Here is a 21,759-nt window from a genome sequence, read left to right as displayed (position 1 = left end):
GTCATTTTTCTTGTACATGAGTCAAATTCACTACTAAGCACCTACATTTTTCTTGTAACATTGTCATTTTTCTCTTTTTAAAATGCTAAGCACGTCCATAACCATCAACAGATGAATCAATGCATGCATATATACTTATATATATAGTCATATACTATTTGTGTAAAATAGAATGTGTTTTGAGTCATAAATTTGCAAATTATTATTACGTCATTCTCAAATTCGCGTCAACTTTGGTTTTTATGGTATATACCGAAACCATACCGAAATAATTTGGTATATACCGAAACCGAACCGTATTTTAATTTCATACCGTATTTACCGAAGTATTAATACCGTACATACCGAAAAACCGTATAAATCGAATCATGTAAACCGAATAAACCGAACGCACAGGGCTAGTCCGAGCAGATTTGTAAGGAAAAAAAACACGACCACACAATTAGCACGAGCTCGCCTCCTCCCTCTCTCGCCCATGAAGCCCTCGCCGCCGCCGCCACCCACGCTGGCCGCTTCCGGTCCGCCGCGCAGCACGCCATCGAGTTCTCCATGGTCCACGCAACCCCCCCCTCTCTCCATATTCTCCGCTCCCGGCCTCTGCCGACCGCTCGCAACCCCACCCTCCGCGGCTAGGGTTTCAGGCAGGGCTTCGCCGGCGCGTCTCCGGCGGCCCCAGGTTCGTCCCTCCTTCCTTCTTGGTCAGGATCCTCATCATCGCCTTCCTCTCCCTAAACACCGACCAAGCCTTCCCCTAAACCTGACCCCATGGTGCTATTCCATCTTGGTTTTGTGAATGCTACTACATCTTGAAAAGAAGGGGGAACTGATTATGGGCTCAAAATAATTGGGGGACAGAGATGTGAGAGTTTGAGGGGTTCAACTGGGGAATTTTATACAGAGAGATGTGCGTTCAGTTGGGGATTTGTATCATATCATGTTGCTGTGTATGCCATACTTTATTCTTTGCTCTGCTTGGGGAATTTTGTATAGGGTGATCTGATTTGTATCAGTTATATGTGATATTATGTCATCCTTTTGGTGCTCTTACTGAAGATATATTTTTTTAGCTATTGTTCTTGATTATTGCTACTGGTGCTAATTGCGTTTGTTGTTGCTATCATATGCAGACTGCCGTGATTGTATGAGAGATTAATATGATTGTCCCATTGTTAGACTATGTATAGCTTCTGTACCTATGTACGTATATGGTACATATTGTAACACAACCATTATATATAATGAGATAAGCCACCCCTAGAGGGTTGTGCTGGTTCCCCAAAACTTATTGTCTTACATGGTATCACGCTAGGTTACGATCGCTTCCGCTTCTAAACCCTAATACCCGCACCGCCGCCGCAGCCGCCGCCGCCTTCACCGCCGCCGCCGCGCCACCGATCGCGCCGCCGCCATGTCGAGCGCCGCCACCACCGGTTCCACTGCTGCGGGCTTCCTCCCGGCCTCTCTTGCGGCTCTGCTCAACCTCCCGCTCGATGTCGTCTCTGTTCCGGCTCCGATCGGGACAAGGAGCATCGGCTCCGTCTTCTCCACGCCGCCGGCGCCCTCGCTTGGGCGTGACCTCGTGGTCCACACCGCGGCGCCGCCGTCCGCTGCGGACTCCGCAGGCGTCGTCCCGCCGCTCCTGCCGCAAGCGGATCACACTGCCCCGCTGGCGGGGTTGGCGGCGTCCGCCCTGGCCGCGGGCCTTGCGGCGTCCGCACCGGCCGCGAGCTTTGCGGCGCCCGCCCTGGCTGCGGTCCCGCCTCCTCCCGCATCGGCTTCGGTGCCTCCGGCTGCCTCCATGGTGTTTGCACCCCAGGCAGCCTCCTCGATGGGATTGTCTTCGCCGCCGCCGTTTCACTTCGGTCATCTCATCACCATCAAGCTTTCCGCCGACAACTACATCTTCTGGCGTGCGCAGGTTCTCCCGCTCTTGGGGAGTCACTACCTGCTAGGCTACGTCGACGGATCGCTTCCCTGCCCACCCGCGCTGGTAGACAGCGTGCACAGTCCGGTCTACAATCCGGCCCATCGCGTCTGGACGGGGCAGGACCAGGCGAACCTCTCCTCCATCCAGGGGTCGCTCTCGCCGGCAGTTGCCGGCCTTGTTGTCTTCGCGAAGACGTCTCATGAGGCCTGGACCATCCTTGAGCGCACCTTTGCAGCGCAGTCCCAGGCTCGTGTCTCTGCACTCCGTCGTCAGCTTGGAGAGTGTCAGAAGCTTGACTCCACTGCCACTGAGTTCTACAACAAGGTCAAGGGCCTCGCTGACACATTGGCCTCCATTGGACAGCCCCTCACCGACTCCGAGTTCAACTCGTTTATTGTCAATGGTCTTGATGAGGAGTATGATGCCTTAGTCGAGATCATCAACGAGCGGGGCAACTCGACACCCATGCTGGCACACGAGGTTTTCTCTCGGCTCCTTCTCACTGAGCAACGGGTCGAGACTCGCCGCACCAGGGGCACTGGCTCCCTCTCGGCCAACGCCGCCACCAAGGGTGGCCGCTCTTCTTCATCACCCCGGTCTCCCTTGGGGCTGCCACCGTCGCCCGCCTCGGCCCCCCCACCTACTGCGACCTTACCGGGGGCTGGCGGTCCACGTGTGTGCCAGCTTTGTGGCCGCGATGGGCACTGGGCCTCCAAGTGTCATAAGCGCTTCCAGCGAAGCTTCCTTGGTCTTGGCAATGACGACAAAGATACACGCAACAATGCCCGTCAGGTCGCCATGTCTGATCGTCCCGCGCCGCAGAAGCAACAGGGACACACTCAGTCCTACTCCATCGATCCACACTGGTACATGGACTCTGGGGCGACAGAGCATCTAACCAGCGAGATGGGGAAGCTTCACACTCGTGAACCCTATCATGGCTCCGACAAGATCCACACCGCCAGTGGAGCAGGTATGCACATCTCTCATATTGGTCAAGCATCTCTTCTCACTAGACATGCCAATAGGAGTCTTCAGCTTCGCAATGTTCTTCGAGTTCCATCTATGACCCGTAATCTTCTTTCAGTTCCTAAACTCACACGTGATAATAATGTGTTTTGTGAATTTCACCCTTTTGATCTTTTTATTAAGGATCGGGGCACGAGGGACATTCTTCTTAGTGGGCGGTTGTGCCAGGGCCTCTACCGTCTGGAGCATCCTGGTGTCGCTCGTGTTTTCAGTGGAGTTCGGGTCTCTCCGTCACAGTGGCATGCTCGTCTTGGTCACCCGGCCACACCTATTGTCCGTCATATTTTGCGTCGTCATGAGCTTCCTAGTTTGTCTAGTCATAAAGATGTAGCAGTGTGTGATGCTTGTCAGCAGGGGAAGAGTCATCAACTTCCTTTTTCGGAGTCCAGTCGTGAGGTGAAACATCCTTTAGAACTTGTGTTTTCAGATGTATGGGGTCTTGCTCGGACTTCTGTCAGTGGTCATAATTACTATATCAGTTTCGTTGATGCTTATAGTCGCTTTACCTGGCTTTACCTTATTAAACGCAAATCTGATGTGTTTGATATTTTTGTTCAGTTTCAAAAACATGTTGAACGTCTTCTCAAGCACAAAATTGTTCATGTCCAGTCAGACTGGGGGGGCGAGTATCGCAACCTCAACTCTTTCTTTCAGTCGCTTGGGATAGCTCATCGTTTAGCATGTCCACATACACATCAGCAGAATGGTTCAGTCGAACGTAAGCATCGTCATATTGTTGAAGCTGGTCTTACTCTTTTGGCCCATGCATCTGTTCCATTTCGGTTTTGGAGTGATGCTTTCACCACCGCATGCTTTCTCATCAACCGTACTCCTACTCGTGTTTTAAACATGAAGACTCCCATTGAGGTTCTCCTTAATGAACAACCTGATTATACCTTTCTCAAGGTATTTGGGTGTGCTTGCTGGCCGCATCTTCGTCCATATAACAAGCGCAAGCTTGAGTTTCGTTCTAAGAAGTGTGTTTTTCTTGGCTATAGCTCTCTTCATGAAGGTTACAAATGTCTTCATGTTCCCACTAATCGTGTCTATATATCTCGGGACGTCGTGTTTGATGAGCATGTTTTTCCCTTTGCCAACCTTCCTGTGTCCACTGTCGAACCACCATCCCTGCATTCATCCTCTGTTGCTTCTGACCAATTTGATGATGTTGCATACTCTCCTTTGCTGTTACCTAACCATGGTGCAGGAACCGGACGTGGAGCTCGTTTGGAGCTGTTGGAGGATTCACCATCATCATCGTCGTCTTCTGGTGGGCACGTCGATCGCCCTATGTTGCATGGCATCGATTCGCGTGCCCATGCATGGTCACCCGACGAGCCCGTCGCGCCGAGCATCTCCACTGCTCGGTCCGTTTCGCCAGCGGCCGCCGAGTCGCCCGCGGCTCGGCCCGTCACGCCGTCTTCGCCTGCGGCTCGGCCCGTCACGCCGTCTTCGCCCGCGGCTCGGGTCCTCACGTCGCCTTCATCAGCGGATCGGCCCGCGACACCGGCCGCGCCACGGCCCACTATGCCGAGCTCGCCATCGGCCCGGTCTGTGATGCCGGAGTCGCCAGCTGCTTCGTCTGCTCTGCCGGTTTCGCCGGTGGGTCGGCCTTCTTCGCCAATCGAGTCCGAGGCTACCGTGACTGGCTCCTCGTCACCGGATGACTCGTCAACGTCGCCGTCCTCCAGCCCGTTGCAGGCTGCTCCGTCGACCTCGGTGGTTCCTGTGTCCCGACCACATACACGCAGTCGCAGTGGCATTTTCAAACCTAAGGAACGTAAGGATGGTACGGTTGCTTGGTTGGCTGCTTGTTTGGCTGCTGCTGTTGCGGATCCATCTTCTGAGCCTCGCTCATATCAGGCTGCCCTGCGCATTCCACATTGGCGAGAGGCTATGGAGCAGGAGTTTCATGCTCTTCTTCGTAACAAGACATGGACTCTCGTTCCTCCACCACCACGGGTAAATGTTATTGACTCAAAATGGGTATTCAAAGTGAAGAAGCATTCGGATGGATCTATTGAGAGTTACAAAGCGCGACTTGTTGCTCGCGGTTTTCGGCAGCGTCATGGTCTTGACTATGAGGACACCTTCAGTCCTGTTATCAAGCCTACCACTATTCGGCTTCTTCTCTCCATTGCTGTTTCTCGTGGTTGGTCACTTCGTCAACTTGATGTGCATAATGCTTTTCTACATGGATTTTTGGAGGAAGAGGTTTATATGAAACAGCCGCCTGGTTTCTCTGATCCTGATCGTCCTGACTATATCTGTCGTCTTTCCAAAGCACTATATGGTTTGAAGCAAGCTCCTCGTGCCTGGCATGCCTGCCTTGCCTCTGCCCTTCGTGCTCATGGGTTTGTGCCGTCTACTGCTGACACTTCGTTATTTCTTCTACAGAAGCCAGAAGTCACTATGTATCTTTTGGTATATGTCGATGATATTATCCTTGTCAGCTCTTCTCAGTATGTTGCTGATGCTCTTGTCTGCTCTCTTGGTGCTGATTTTGCGGTCAAAGATCTTGGGAAGCTTCACTACTTTCTTGGAGTTGAGGTCACTTCTCGTGCTACTGGTCTTGTCCTTACGCAGAAGAAGTACTCCTTGGAGTTGTTACAGAGAGCTGGCATGCTGAAGTGCAAACCGACCACCACACCCATGTCGTCTACCGACAAGATAACAGCTGTTGATGGTGAGCTTTTGTCTCCTGCGGATGCCACAGAGTACAGGAGCATTGTTGGTGGACTTCAGTACTTGACGATCACGAGACCAGATATCTCTTATGCTGTTAACAGGGTTTGTCAGTATCTTCAGGCTCCCAGAGATACTCATTGGGCTGCTGTTAAACGCATTCTTCGTTATGTTTAGTTCACCCTGACATTTGGTATGCATATTCGGCCGACTTCCTCTCGGGTCCTTTCGGCCTTCTCTGATGCAGATTGGGCTGGTAGCCCAGATGACAGGCGATCCACGGGGGGTTATGCAGTATTCTTTGGCTCTAATTTGATCGCCTGGAGTGCTCGGAAACAGGCTACTGTGTCACGTAGCAGTACTGAAGCTGAGTACAAGGCTGTGGCTAATGCTACTGCAGAGATTATTTGGGTGCAGTCTTTGCTTCAGGAGTTGGGTTTGTCTCAACCACAGTCTCCTATTCTTTGGTGTGATAACATCGGTGCTACATACCTTTCTGCAAATCCAGTATTTCATGCCCGAATGAAACACATTGAAGTTGACTATCACTTTGTACGGGAACGTGTATCACAGAAGCAACTCCAGATCAAGTTTATCTCATCTAAGGATCAACTTGCAGACATCTTCACTAAGCCTTTACCGCTGCCACAGTTTGAGGCTTGTAGGCGCAATCTTACCCTTCTCAGTTCTTTAAAAAGTGGCTAAGATTGAGGGAGGGTGTTAGACTATGTATAGCTTCTGTACCTATATACGTATATGGTACATATTGTAACACAACCATTATATATAATGAGATAAGCCACCCCTAGAGGGTTGTGCTGGTTCCCCAAAACTTATTGTCTTACACCCATGTGTGCTAGCTTTAAACGGACGAGTTATGCTTGTTGTATTCTTGTGTGTCAATCGGAACAAACATGGAGAGAGGATAGGCTCCAATTCATTTTGGCTCCATTAACAGAGTCGACCACTCTGAAAAGGTGATGCTCTGTAGTAAGTTTATTTATGCTTGTGTGTGTTTTTATTGATGTGTTTGCATTGTCTGTTTACTGCATATTCAGTTGTTCGAAAAAGGGGTGTCATTTGTGCCAGGTTAATCAACCTGGGAAAGTAACACTTGATCACAGGGTAATAAAGTTAGTAGGAGTATGTAAAGTTATGTAGCTTTGTACGCAGATCTCAGTATTTAGTTGTTGGTCAGTTATGTAGATGCTCTCCAATGACCTTTTGAATTCAACATGTCATCAGTCAATCATACAAGGAGGACATGGAACAAATCAGAAAGAAAGTAGCAAGTTCTTAAATCTGTTTTGCTGCTTTCATTTTGTGGAGCCCTGTAGCTTGTGAAATCATCATGTGTTCTATCTTGTGCGCCTCTTGTGGTCTTACCAATGGAGTTGGCTTTAGCTCTTGAAAAGATGGTGAATGAGAAGCTGCCCAACCTGCCCACTATAAGTTTCTCCTTCATGCCTATTTACAATAAAATTACTTTAAAGGTATTTGTGTGTGCATTCGTCCCACTGAATTCCAAATTATTTATCCGAACCAGTACATGCAAATGTCACACCATATCTAAGATGTCATCCCAAATTTAACAGGTAGCAACAAGGTGAAAAGATCCTCAGTTGGGCATCTTTATTGAGAATAAATTTCTTTAGGAGCAGGTAAAACCGTCTCCATGCAGAGAGATCTACCATACATGCACCGTTGTCTCGAAACACTTTACTTCATTGTGTGCTTTACTAATGGAATAACCACTGCTGAATTCTTGTAAAAGTTTAAAGCTGTGAAGAAGATAACCAAGTACGTGTGATGCATTTTAGGAGAATTGGCAAAGAGCACAGTTAGTTTGTACTGTTATAAACTTATAATACTGAATTCGTACATGGTGGTGTAGTTGTAATGTTATGTCATGTTCAGAAGTGATAACACCATTGCTCTACATGTTTTTAGTTTGATCTGTACTAATTCAGAAAGAGTAGTCACATATTGGTGGTTGTTAGCCACGTGAAGTTAATGGGAGAACAAGGAGCCCGAGTGGTCTTTTCTTTTGCTTTCACAAATTAGCCACAAGTTAACATCCTCTAATTAAAGCCAACATGGGGCTCAAAGGCAAATTGCCCAGGTGTTTTAAGTTCTTGGAGCTTTCCATGCTAATAGGAGGAGACAATTAAACTTGCCTTTTTTATGTAGGGTTACTCATGCAGTTTCAGAAGGAGATTGTGGATCATGAGTTAACATACCAGATGGAAGAGTGATGGGCCAACATATGGAAGTGCAGATCGAAAAACCCGGGTTTGCAGGATGCAACAATTGGTGTTGCGAGCAATAGCCAAAACCATCACTCACAAGAAATATGAGATCCTCAAGCAAGGTATTGATTCGACCCCAAAAAACTAACTTTTTTTTTATGATTTTCCTCTCTAGGATAAAGTTAATAGTTAATATTTCTGTCCCCCTTCCTTTTATCTGATTATGTTATGGAAAGGAGAATCAAGGTCTTTGTTTATAAGTTGGACAAGATTGTTGGAATAATCTTTGTGTGCTTCTTTTCTTTTGTCATATTATGTTTTGCAGACTTGCATGATGCACAGATTGTAATTGCTTGGCATCAACTATTCGCAACTACTAACTCACCATCCAAATCAGAACTTGACAAGGTTTCGAACTAACTGAAGGTAGTGTGCTTGCGCTTCTATGATACATGCTTCAAAATACTACTCCCCTGTCCCATAAAATAAGAAAGTTTTTCAACCTAGCTATGTTAGCTTGAAAAACATTCTTATATTATGGGACGGATGGAGTAATTAATAATTATAGCTGAAATGTATAGAAGGTAAAAGGGAACAAATTGGTCTAAGATTGAGATAGGCAAGTGATTATCCAAGTATTCAAGTAAAAGAGGGTGCACCTCATTACAGTGAATAGTACCATTTCATTTACACAGATGTTAGTTTCTTACACATTTCTAGCTTACACATGTTCGCTACTATCAAATTCTTTGGATAGAGGATGCTTCTTGATGGCTAGGTGATTCCCTGAAAGAGATGGTCTGAATTGGCGGCCATTGGATTTCTTGCATGGAATGGCTGTGACATTTCTCGGAGAGTAGAATGAATCTGAATCGTTCATATTAATTAGCCATTTCCTTAGTTACCGTAGATCGTTCGTTTCAGATAAAACGTAATAACTTCGAATATATGAGTGACCACATGTTCAGTCTTCATCCAATGTTTCTGGTTCTGCAATATGAGTCTACTATTTAGTTCGGATGCGTCTCCCTATTCAGATTCCAATGCATTTTTAAACTGCACATATGATTTATTTTGCAATTCCTTTTGCTACCCTCTGGATAAATTATTTGCTCTACCTAAAGCAAGGCTACTGCTTTTGAATCTTGTGTATAAATTAATATAGGTGTGTTTTGATTTGTAGGCTGCTTGGATGCTGAGAAATTAAAAGAGTTTAAACTTGTGCAGAAGAGACAAATCTTTCCCTACTAATAAAGCAATTACTGCTTCTGGTTGTACGTCGTCGACGCTTTTGCATAAAAGCCCCTTACGTTTTGAAGAATCAACCCGCATTCCTTTTTTAACTGGCTAACTGAGATAACGTTTCATTTTTGCAAAAACATCCATGAACTTTAGTATATTCAACCCGCCGTCCTTTAAACAAACACATCAGGGCAGATCCCCTTCCTCTTCCCCACGCACGAGCGGGGATACCGCCGCCGCCGCCTTCCTCGCGGAGTCTGCGGCCGAAGGATCGGTTGGGACGCACCGGGTCTGCGGTGCGAGCTCTCGGCTCGGGGCAGGAGGCGGCTCGATGACGAGGAGCTGGGGCGCGGCGCTCCTCTCCTGGTGTGGCGCACGAGGGAAGGAGGAGGGGATCGATCCAAGACGAGAGCTGAGGCCGGCGGCGCCCTTCACACAAGCCTCACCGGCGGTTCCCTGTACACAAGCCTCACCGGCGATGCAGCGGGAGAGCTCCGACCCGTCCATAGGTGCGGGGATGCAGATCCGTGTCGCCAGCCTGTACTAGGCCGAGGTTGACGCGCCGGCGCAGGGGTCACCGTCCATCTTCGCCAGGTAAGCGCGGACGTTCTTCTCTCTGTCGTCGTTGTGGTGCTTGGGTCGCGAGGAGGCGATGCGTGTTTGCTTTGCTGTAGTTGCTTTGGCGCTGTAGATAACACTTCTGGTTCTCGTCCATGCTCGCAGGCCTCCAGAGTACTCCAGCAACAGCCACTGGACGGCAGGTAAGCATGCATTGTATGACCTTAGCTAATTGCGTACATACAAGTTTGGATGAATTCCAAGAGATGGAGCACTCTATCCAAATAGGAGAAGTGTTAGTGAGTACAATTTCACAATGGTTTTCATGGGGAGCAAAATAATTACCTGCGGCAAATTTAGGTTCTAGAATTGACATATATTCAGTTCCTTTTTTTTATAAAGAGAGCTCCCTCTTCGATTTTCTTTAGAGGAAATCACCGTGTCTTACCTATATTCAGTTCCTGGAAGAACAAAGAAGTTGCATGTCCTTTTAGTCTGAAAATCACATTGATCCTTGGAGCATGATGGGGACAAATCGCACATATGTCCTGTACTGCACACACAGGCAAAGGATTTTTCTGAATGCCATTGTTGTCCGGTACACAGTGTTTATCAGTGAGTAATTTGCCCCTTTCGCAATGTGATGATACTGGCAATAAGGGAAGCATCATATACCATTGGTTTTGCTGAACTAGAAATAACACAACTACATATTGATTTTCTGCTTAAATTTCACAATAGATATTTTGCCGGATGACCCACTGTATGAGGATGCCACATCCTTTCTTGCTCACCCAACACACGGCATTCCTGTAAGCCTCATACTATCGAGTTGTTTGACGAGATGTGCATCAATAATTTCAGTTAATCCGTGTGCTCGATTTGAGTGTGACAGGTATGTCGTTGTGTGCTTCTCAGTACAGTAGAGGTACCACACGGGGTGGTGACTGGGAGGCTGGTACATGCTAGCACGGCCAAACAGCTGGTTCACTGCGATCAGGGTGCTAGAGGCTCTTGGGGTTGCAGCCCGCTCGCCTGCTGGAGGTAAGTTTTATAGCCTCTTTCTTTCAGTAGATGCTCTTGGAGTAGAGATATCATCCAGACTGTATCTTTAGTGAAACTTGTAGCTATGCAAGCCCTACTATTCATGTAGTATCCCATATTCTCATGCATTAGGTTTTGTAAACTTTCAGCTCGGCCCTATGCCATGTTAATTGTTAGTGTTTCCTTACATATTATCTGCATCGTTCTCTAGAAAAACATATTATGTATGTGCTCTCCTTTCTCTATCTAAAAAATCCATTATGCTGTCCTAGGCATATCACCAGCAAAATCTGTGAGAGATGTCACAACAACAGTTCCATTGTACTGATATCATAGGAAAGGCATATTTGCTACATACTAAAGTTGAAGAAATGTTTTCGCAAGGAAGATTCATTTTCACATTGCTTGGCATGCATCTAGGTCATGTTGTTTATTAACACTGATGAAAGCTGTACTTTTGTATGTGAATAGCTTCAATTCGAGTTCTTCCTATATTTTCTGGTAATTCATCCCATCAAATAGTTTGATATTTATGTCATTATTTCAAAAAATTGATAACCGCAACAATCTGATCAAGTAGTTTGATATTTGCTGTCCTTCTTCCAATTTTTTTTTGATACAATTGGGTGCTAATACGATCATGGCCTGAGATCATTAATGAGCAAGGACATGCATAGGGATATGGGTTCTTTCTACTGATGCATAACTCCGTAATGATGAAAAGAAGAGCAACATATCTCCTTTACCCAACAATTTTTGTCCGAAACTAATCATGATATTTTCTTTCTGCAGGTACAATGTTGATTATTTAGAGACCTCATCTTCATGAGACTAGCAAGGGATGGACATTCTGAAGAAGAAGAGATGAGGTGAGTTTCTGAAGTTCACCGTCCAATCCAAGTATTAAAGGTGAGCATTACTATTCAAAGGGACATAATTAACCTGTTAAATTATTCTTAGAGCAAGGAACCAGTTATTATCTAACCGAATAATTGTAAACTAGCTTCTTTTTCTAAAATGAGGTGTCGTCTTTAAATAGAGGAGATGGACCGGAGAGGGGGTTTGAGAAATGCTAATTAGGCTAGAGGCGTATGATTTTTTTTCTCCCGTTGCAATGCACGAGCATGTTTGCTATAATAATAAAGCATCCAGTGGAGGGGTTTAGAAAAATAGAAACGGTTCTATTTGATATGTAATTTAGAAATTAATGGCTGGAGGATCCTAAACTAACATATGGCATTTTGTTTCAATTTCTCTTTACCTGATTGTGTTACTTATGCACAATCACCATACTTGACATAGGTCCCTGCACTTCCGTTGACGAGTATTTTGTCAGCATCTCGATGCGGAGGTACAACTTTAGCTGATCTTCGTCATGTTTTACATTGTTTCTCAGTACTTTTTACTGCAATGTGGAGGTCAGATTCTAGCTGATATATCTTCATGCTTTACCTTGTTTACCAATGTCCCAATGTGGACGTAAAGATTCTAGCTGATATATCTTCATGTTTTACCTTGTTTACCAATGTCCCAAAATTTTGTTTCGTCGTTGCTTTGAATTAATTTTCCCTTACTTTGACTGAGTATGACATTTATTTGAAATACTAAATTGTGGTGTCGCTACCTCTAAGGACCACAGCGTTGTAGCGCCCTTGGCTCAAGGTGACCATCTTCAGCGCATCGTGGTGTCGCTGCCCACACGATCTCTACAGACACCACAAAAGGCTACAGGACCGACGAGGCCGGTGGCCTGACCACCGAATCATGTTGTCGCGCGGGCGCCTTGATCTATATGTGCCTCCTCCGTCTCTTATTCCCTGGAACGTAATTTGATGACTCATTGATGTCACACTCGCTTAGGATTAAACTGCACAGGTTAGATTGACATTTTGCCCTGTGTTTAATTACTACATGCACTGCACGCTGATTCATGTATATATTGGCTCCCCTATATATACCTCTATTGGTGAAAAGTTTTGACTTTCGAGTTTTGTCAGACGTGAGTTGCAGCAATTTTCAGTTACTTTTCTATGCCTGCCATTCATCTCTGAACCGTTGTGATGGAGATTGTAATACTGTGTTTAGAATATGTCAGTCCATATGCGAGATCTTCTTTTCAACTTGGCAACCATGATTATAATTAGTCATCTATACTTACAAGCATATGAGATGTGTAATTAATGTGTTCGCCGGAGCCGAACCTGCAATCGCTTGCCACCCTTGCCTTTAGCAATTCAGCTAGGTTAGGGGATGAGGATTCATTTGGAATCGAAGTAGGGAGTGGCACGGAGACAAGGTGCTCGGCTGGCGGCTGCTCGTGCGCCTAACCAAACACCCATTTGGTTTGGTGCGTGGCCACTGTTGCCTGCTGCGGGTGCAATTTGGGTTGGACTTAGTATCGTGGGCCAAATGTCAATGGGCCAAGCCCAAAAAATAGTGCAAAGTAAATTACAAATGAAATATAATATTTCAAAAAAAATCATCGCCATAAAAATGATGCCATTTAAAAAATATTGTCGAAAATTTTAAAAACACTTTCACAAAGTAAAAAATTCGTGTTTTTCTGAAGAAAAAAGTTGGTTGATATTTTTTTCTGGATAAAATGAAAATGCGGAGCTGAAACGGGTAATTACGAACATTGTCATCCAAATTTTACCGTACAAAAAGAATACTCAGTGTAACCTTATTTCTGAGGTTTGCAAAAATTGGATTGAAAAATATTGCATAATTTCGCCCGGTGCAACGCACGGGCATTTGTACTAGTTTAATATATATAGATATAGATATATAGATAGATGAAGTAGAATTTCAAAAGAAAAAGACAAATAAAGTAGAGAAATACAGGGAGTAATAAACAGGCTATTTTTCTACCTTGGGGGACGGTCCGTCTTGGCCCAGCCGCCCTAGCCAGCCAGCCACGTGCCGGTCCCCTGTGTATGTGTGTTTTCTCCTCCATCTCTCTCGTTTTCCCCTCTCCTCCCTCACGAACTCTCTCACTCCCTCACTAAAGCTCTCCTCGATCCCCTTCTCCACCTCACGACCGTCGGCCAATTCCAGCCGCCGTTGGTGAGAACCGTAGCTTTCCAGCACCGCTAGTGCAGTTCTCAGCCCACACTACCTCCTCCATCGAGTGAATTCAACATGTTCGTTCCTGAGCGGCCCCACATCCTGGCTCTGGTCCCATGCTGTCGTGGATGTGGTCGTTGACCTTGACGGCGCACGGTCGCCATGGCCGTGGTGCAAGAAGCAGAACCGCATCACGCAGATGGATTAGGCGGTCCGCGTGGCCGTCGGCAAGACGCTTAACCAGGAGCAGAAGTAGGTGATGCGCTCAAGCCCACCTTCACCACCATCATCGACGAGCTCGAGCACCTCTACGCGGGCCACTCGCCTTGCTTCCGTAGTGGGTGTCTCCAGCCGCGACGCACTCCAGGCTTGTGGCCATCATGCCCACTTATGGCTCGCCCGCGGCGATGAGTCGATTCACCCTGGCTCCTCTGTTACTTGTGAGTATTATTGATATAGTAGATTTGTTATCTGGTTTTATTGGAAATGATTGCTGACTCAAACCTGTGGCTTTTGGCTGTAGATGGTGTGGTGAGGGCTAAGTTGGACAGGATAATTGCATCAGACTATTACACAACAGCTGCAGTTGGAGGGAGCTAGGGAGCTGAAGATGTGCAGGCACAGGAGAGTATTACTGTCTGACCAGAGGCACCTTCAGTACAGGAGAACCTAGCTGCTGAAGGTCACAAGGTGAAGTGGCAAATTACAGTCATCTTGTAATTTAATACAGTATATGCTTAGCATGCTGCAGTTATCATTGCCCTGAAACTATGTTTTGATCTTTGTTGATGATTGATCTGCTGTAGTGCACAATAATCATAGTATTATTACTGTTTGTTGCTGCTGTTTCTGCCGATTCAGTAGTAATGATCAATGTAGATTATATAAATTTTAACTGGAAAACAAGATCGCTCCATTAGGGGTGTAGATTATGCTATTTCATATGGCCGTTGTGGGACGTTGCTTAGGTACAACAGACGGTGTGCATTGGTGTTCCGGAAAATAACACTGAAAATAATAAGTTAACCACTATGATCTTTGTACAATATTATGTGTAGTGTCACCACTATCTAGGTACTGGATGATCTCTATGCTGATGGGTCTTCACAGTTTGCAACATAGTAATTGAGTTTTTTCATTAGAAATTTTGTTTTATCAAGAATCTCTGTTTTCTTTCCTTACTTGTATCGTCCGAAGTTCAGAAGTGATGTTAGATTTGTTAGTTCAACATAATGATGGGATTCATTTGTGCAATGTCTGCTCTCCTAATCTTATTAAGTGTTGGCACTAAAAAGGCAAAGCATTGTGTAGTCACTCATCATACACCACGCCTTGAAAACATTGAGGTTTAGCGCCTTGTGACTTGTGGAATAGAGTCTGCTACAATCAAGAGACGAAGGCCATAATTTTAACCTGACTGCCGCGTAATTTATGTTGCGTGGCTGACTCAGCATCATCCCGAGCAGAGCAGCGTGAGATGTCCAAACGTGCCTGTCCACAATTTTATTCTATTGTTTTTCTGAATCTATATTCAGTGTCCTCAATTTTATTTCGTTCCTTGAATTCTCCTTTCTTTATTTCACAGGACAACTCCTTGATACCCAGGAAACATAAAAACGTAAATAAACTGGACGTATTTTGTGCAAGAAACCAAGGCGGGACTAAAGCAAACCAACCTTTGCATCTACTATCCAAACCGATATGGAGGTATGCAGTCATGATATTCCATTCAGGTCTAGAATTGAGATCATTGTCGTGTCTTGGTAACCATCATGATGTATTGATGTAGAACCTCAGAGATGTCAGCCAACAATACGAGCATTCATTGGAAATCTGGAACTATGTATCAGCATCCATTGGAAATCCTGATCCTTTTTTCATTGGACTTCAGTTTGGAATATTGAGGGCCTAACAAATCAGAAGCATTTTAATTCATCTCATCAATCAGCTTATGTGCTAGCTGCCTGGCAGCGGTATTGCGAGAGCACACGCACACCATGTCAGACCCTGGCCTGCAAGACCATGCCCCTCGCCGACCGCCATATCCCCTCCTACTCCGTCAGCGATGGCGACTACCAGAGTCCAGCTCTGGGGCTGATGGTGACCATGTGCGCAGGGAGGGCGGTGAGCACCCGAGGACGCGGCTACCACTGCCCCACCACCCCTCCTCTTCCTGGAGCAGGTACCGGCGTGAGGAGCACGCAGCCCGTCGGCGCGAGGTTCGCCATGCGACAGTCCCCTCCGCCATCAGGCACCACGTCGGCGCGGCCAGCCCACCACCTGCCGCGTCGACGACGACTACCTCTGCATCCTCACCACCGCCGCCGTCGCGTCCAGCCTGCCAGGCCAGGCCATGTTGTTCCCCCGCGCTCCATGGGCGTCGTGGTCGATCTGCTGGATCTCAAGTCTGAGGGTTCTTCTATTTGTGGGATGCCTCCTCCCCACATATGGATTCTGCAATGGCATGTGGGAGGGCCCCAGGTGGCGAGGGGGTTGGGTATGATCTTGGAGGAGTGTCGCCGGAGGTCGTGGTGGGATGTGAGGTCGCCATGCCTCTACGGCCTCTGCTTCCCCATGGCCTCTTCCCAGAGGAGGCGCGCGTCGTCGGCCGCGACCACACTGAAAGGATAAGTATTGAAGATGGGAGGAGGGTTGGAGGTGGCGGCGCGCGGCGGCCGGTGGCACACGGTGAGTCGGTGAGATTGGGAGCACGGTCCTGTGGTGTTTTTCTTTCTTTCTCTATTGCATACCGATTCGGTTGACTTATCATGGGGAGCGCGGGTTGAATACGCATAAACATAGGGACCTTTTTGCAAAATTGCCGACGGATGACCAGAAACTCAATTTGCTTTATTATTAATAAGGTAAAGATAAAGATTATTATTATTATTATTATAATATTATTATTATTACTAGCAAAAGAGCCCGTGCGTTGCAACGGGAGAAAAAACACAACACACACTCTTAACCGAACAACCATCACTCAAGACCACAATAGGTCCATCTCCTTTATTTTAACGACACATCATATTTGTGTTGCCGCTTATCCTTCTTCCCACCCTCGCCGACGATGGCCTTAGTGTTCACACAAACCAAAACGTGTTAGAATGTGGTTAATCCTAAGACGTCTCTTTCTCCTTCTGTCCTCCCTCTCCCTCTCTCTCGCTTTCTCTCACACTCGCGATAAAATATCTGTTGTTTTCCCCTGCGACGTATTCAGAGGTATGCATGTGTAGTTCTCGATGTTTTCTTTTCCCTATATGATTATAGTGGGTGTTTATTTGCAATCCGGATCGCCGTCTGTATCAAAGAAAAATGGATCGTGCGCTATAATTATAAGTTTCCTTTCAAAACAATATTTAAAAAATATTTAATAGGTAAAATTAACATCACATACAGATTTCACGCATTTTTCTAATCAAATTTCATATATAACATATTAAAAGTCGGATACGGTTTAAAAGATGCGTATAATTTAGAAAACCATTTGTTTGAATTAAATATCTTTCAAAATAATATTTATAAATACTTAACAGGTTAAAATAATCTTATATTCATATTCTACATATTTTTCTAATCAAAATTCATATATAACATGTTTAAATCGGAGTTACGGTTTAAAAGATATGGATGATTTAGAAAAGCATTTGTTTTATTAAATATGATCCGCGAATAGAATACCTAAAAAGCCAAGGGGTTTTTTGAAAAACTGTAAAATAACGGTTCGGAGTGACTTAAATCTGGACTGCGGGTTGATTTCATGTAAAACAGGGGCTTTTTTGCAAATTGGCACGACGGACGGGCAGATACCCCGCGTAACTAGTAATAGTAACTAGTAATAGTAACTAGTAAAAATGCCCGTGCGTTGCACCGGGTGAAAAATAAAAGAAATTATTTTGTTTTTTCCACTCTAGATTTTGCCAAAAAAAATTCTGCCAGTCTAGATTTTGACATTTCACTTTTTCACTCTTATTTTTTGACAATTATCACAATTGTCATTATGTGGCAAAAGCAAAATAATTTATTTTATTTTTGCCACTCATAACTTTTGATAATTATCACAGTTGTCATTTCCAATTATCACAATTGCCACTCAGAAAATTTTGCTTTTGCTACAGGAATGGCAATTGTGATAATTGTCAAAAACTAATAGTGGCAAAACTGAAAATGTCAAAATCTAGAGTGGCATAATGAAAATTGGCAAAATCTTGATTGGCAAAATAAAAATAATTCCTGAAAATAAAATACAACCTGCTCCACGTGCCATTATGCAGCACTTTTTTAATCCAATTTTTGAAATCCTCGGAAATAAGGTTACACTTTGGACCATGAAATTTAGACGTACCCTAACAACGTTCGTCGTGACCTATTTTAGCTCCGCACTTTCATTTTGTCCTCGTGAGGGCAAAATTTCTTCTCCTTAAGTAATAATTATTTTTTTCTAATATTTCACTCACATATATTTTAGTTACTATTATATAATGATAATTTATTTGTGATATATGGTCTGCATGCCCAATAAATTACTATTATATAATGATAATTTATTTATGATATACGGTCGGCATGCCCAATAAACTATGACGGTACCAAGAAATCATTATCGAAGCTCACCGGAACAAATTATTTTGTAATTTTTTATGGGGAAATTCTTTTATAATGCTAGCTCGTAGAGCAACATCTAGCTGCTTCTAGTAATGCACCACAACATCTAGTAGTAGCAGCTCGTTAAAAAAAGCAGTAGGGACAGCACCGATTCCCAGAATTCATCGTCTCACCGCCCAGTAGATGCCCCTTCTCTTGTCCACACATTGCTATTCCTCCACAAGCCCACATCACTTAGTGCTACTTCGCCTCCATCTTCCTTCTTCTGCTACCTCAACACCCAGCTCTGCTCCTACTCTTCCTCAGCTCCCTCCTACCAACGCCTGGTCGTGCTCCACTCCCAGCTATGACGGTCACATGAGCTCCACCCGCACCAACACGAGACGACGAAGCTGACGTCCCGTGCTCTGTATACCTTCGTCTGCTCATGATTCGACCTCCTATTACTCCACAACGACACCAACCCATACTCCCTTCCCCTCCACAGCCAAGCAACCGCTGCATCAGGCACGGGTACGCATGCCGACTGCCTGATCTGGTATGGATGCGCGCGGTAGCTCCTCCCACCCCTGATCTTTCCTTGGCAAGCTCACATCTCCACCTGGTCCGCAACAGGAGACGCCACGCTGGGTGTTGTAGCTACGGAGGTCATCGATTGGGCGAAGGACGCCCAGTGGCAGTGGGAAGTGACCCGAGGCGAGGTGGAGTCAGCAAGGCGGCAGAGGTTGGGCCAAAAATCTCTTTTCTATGTTCTCCGCGTACACAAAACTGATTATCTCCTTCTCGTATCCTGCAGTGGCGAGATTCGGGATCGATGGATCCGACTCCCGACGCTGCGAGCCCGTGTTGCCCAGATCTTGACGACGGCGAGCCGAGGTTGCCTACGGGCGGCGGGCGGCGCTCCCGTGGCGAGGATGGCGGGGCCTGGTCGGATTCGGGCGGATCTGGCCGGGATGGATCTATTTCTGGCGGATTTGGCTTGGAGGCGGCCGGATCTGGCGAGATTGAGGGCCGATGGCGCCATGGTCCTCCTGGAGATCCCTGCTCACCGAGAAAGAGAGACAGAGGTGAGAGGAGATCAAGATGAAGGAGGAGATGGGCGAGGCGGCGGAGCGGCCGGAGCTCCGGCGGCGGGGCACGGTGGAGGTGTGGGGTCGCCGGCGAGGTGGCTTGCGGGTGCGAGGGGAGCTCGGGTAGGAGGAAGCTGCGGGAGGCGGAGCGGTCCAGTTCGGGCTGGATTTCTAGGGTTATTTATGTAAAAGTGAAAGTTTTTTTAGAATCCACTAAAGAAAGGACTACGGGTTCAATTTTGAAAAAGTACAAGGACTTTTCTGCAAAATCACCGACGACGACGTACGACCAAAAACGATCGGTGCTTTATTAGTAGGTAGAGATAGAGACTAGTACAAATGCCCGTGCGTTGCATCGGGCGGAATATTAAATATAACTTGCTCCACATGTCATTATGCAACACTTTTTTAATCCAATTTTTACAAACGTCAGAAATAAGGATGCACTGAGTATTTTTTTTGGACCATAAAATTTGGACGCATTCTAACAATGTTCGACATGACCTATTTCAGCTCTCCGATGAAACAGTAATTGTGTATGGCATAGTCTTTCAATCAATTTTATTTATTGTTGTACAGAAAAACATGAATATTTTTTAATTTTGAGAAGGTGTTTTTTAAGAAATTGGAGTTAATTCTCTTTTTTATGGTGACGAACATTTTTTGAAATATTATATTTCATTTGTAATTTATTTTGAACTGATTTTTGGGCTTGGCCCATGAAATACTTTTATTCTCACACACACACACACAACACGCACAAACTCAATCTTTCTTTCCGTTCCCCATTCTTCTTCCCCACTGCCGCCGCCGCCTCCCTTGTCCCCCTTGTTCTCGGAAGACAAGGGTAGAAAGAATAACGCTTCCGGTGGCCGCGCCGTTATGTCTTCCGCCTGCGCCGCCGTATGAACAGGACCTTGGGCGGCTCCTGCTTCCTCCCTGTTCCCTCCCACCCCTCCTCCCATAGGCTCCAACCATGGCGGTTGGTGGACGTGCAGCCGCTGTATGGAAGCTTGTCCTTAACGTTCAAATTGGCAACCCCTCCTTTCTTATGCTCCAACCTTGGTTAGTTGTGGCAGTAGTAGTATAGTTAGCAGATTCAAATTTGCTTTGGTAGCTAGCCTTTGACACTTTTTGATTAGTTACTAAACAATGTGTATGGCCCAAATGGCAGCATGTAGTCAGCATGAGAAAGATCTCTATTGCTCGATAGTGTACTGCTTACATGTTCAAGCATCTTAGTCCTAACAAAACAGAGAATCACAATTGCCTCAGGAATATGCAACGCTATACTCTGAGGCCACCTTCAGAGAACAAATCAGAAGATCTTGCAGCATGTCGAGTCAACTCACGTACAACATTAATAGGTATTTTTGTATCCACTATGAATTACTCTCTCTCTGTGTGTGTGTGTATTTCTTCTCTAGATACCAAGAACCATTTTTCTTGATTTACATTTACACACAAACATCCAATGTTACCGACACACATCTCACTCGCATGCCTAGCTGCCTGACATGTTTTTGTGAAGGATTCCTTGGCGGTTGCTAGTAGTACCCTATAAATATTGCTCATAGCTAGTTCATGCTGTCACTTGTTGTAGTTGGTTGCATCGAAATTTCGTTGATTCCAGTCAATCAACAAGTTTTTCTACTAAAGCTTAGTATGTACTCACGGGAGTAACTTAAGTCTCTGGCCGAGGGATCTTTACTTTGAAAAGGTTTGATCTGAATCTATCTTGAAAGAACAGCTTGAGGTCTCGCTTATTAAGATTAGGCTTCTATGTTCTACATTTATTAAAGAAAGTATTCTAAAGAAAGAGAGCACACTTTATTCAACTTGCAGTTTACATAGGCTAAGATGTACACTGAAAACACAAAAGCTGGTGATGCCAAATAAACCATACATGTGCTTTTTTTCTTTGCATTCCTCTTGATAAACTTGCATATCTTACATTGTGTTGTTCCTGTAATTGATGCAAAGATCTAATAATTTCACATCTATCAGTCCTAAAGAGTGCAAGCTGTCCATATACAGGCAAGGTAATGATGATGGAACCTATGGTTGCAGGCACAAAGGAAAGTTCATGCCTTTTCCAAAACGACAGAACCGTAGTTAGCTTGGCATGAGATCGGGCGTACCTCAGGTGGAGCACGGTCTGTACTATGAGATTGTAAGACATCGTAGAAAGGCGACTTGTAGCGCAAAGTGGACGTACAAAGCTAGCCAAGCCAGCAGAAGCCGTGTGTTTGTAAGCAGTGTGCTTGTATTTGTAGCAGCATGC

General features: G+C 45.5%; 2 protein-coding genes and 1 long non-coding RNA gene across 19 annotated transcripts in view; all 3 read left to right on the top strand.

The window, feature by feature from the left end:
• Nucleotides 1–21,759, top strand: part of LOC123136829 (vacuolar-processing enzyme beta-isozyme 1) — a 58,572-nt gene that overhangs the window by 17,327 nt on the left and 19,486 nt on the right. The gene's annotated exons all lie outside the window — the stretch shown is intronic.
• Nucleotides 9,310–12,769, top strand: LOC123136831 (uncharacterized). Of its 9 annotated transcripts, none has more exons than XR_006467305.1 (7): nt 9,310–9,726; nt 9,856–9,893; nt 10,432–10,502; nt 10,586–10,734; nt 11,527–11,603; nt 12,037–12,085; nt 12,366–12,718. XR_006467305.1 is itself a non-coding variant. In XM_044556341.1 (5 exons), exons 2-5 carry the CDS (start codon nt 10,212–10,214, stop codon nt 11,561–11,563), a joined length of 351 nt encoding a protein of 116 aa, XP_044412276.1. In that variant the 5' UTR covers nt 9,310–9,726; nt 9,856–10,211; the 3' UTR covers nt 11,564–12,315. The 9 variants fall into 9 exon arrangements, 1 of the variants encoding a protein (XP_044412276.1); XR_006467311.1 differs by having other exon boundaries at nt 10,149–10,502; XR_006467310.1 differs by having other exon boundaries at nt 9,856–10,502; nt 10,609–10,734; nt 12,366–12,769.
• On the top strand, nt 13,648–20,078 carry LOC123136833 (uncharacterized). Of its 3 annotated transcripts, XR_006467324.1 has the most exons (6): nt 13,661–14,240; nt 14,324–14,490; nt 15,386–15,507; nt 15,590–18,943; nt 19,021–19,129; nt 19,202–20,078. It is a non-coding gene; the product is annotated as an uncharacterized lncRNA (long non-coding RNA). The 3 variants fall into 3 exon arrangements; XR_006467325.1 differs by having other exon boundaries at nt 13,648–14,240; nt 15,598–19,129; XR_006467323.1 differs by having other exon boundaries at nt 13,650–14,240; nt 15,590–19,129.

The sequence above is a fragment of the Triticum aestivum genome, chromosome 6B, assembly GCF_018294505.1.
Source record: "Triticum aestivum cultivar Chinese Spring chromosome 6B, IWGSC CS RefSeq v2.1, whole genome shotgun sequence".
NCBI lineage: Eukaryota > Viridiplantae > Streptophyta > Magnoliopsida > Poales > Poaceae > Triticum > Triticum aestivum.
This window is presented reverse-complemented; position numbering and strand designations above follow the sequence as displayed.

Excerpts from the sequence above, each read along its gene's own strand:
- LOC123136831 (XM_044556341.1), top strand. The coding sequence starts at position 10,212 with ATGATGGGGACAAATCGCACATATGTCCTGTACTGCACACACAGGCAA. Across the intron at positions 10,503-10,585 it reads ACCCAACACACGGCATTCCT|GTATGTCGTTGTGTGCTTCT; the intron begins GTAAGCCTCATA and ends TGAGTGTGACAG. Across the intron at positions 10,735-11,526 it reads AGCCCGCTCGCCTGCTGGAG|GTACAATGTTGATTATTTAG; the intron begins GTAAGTTTTATA and ends TTCTTTCTGCAG.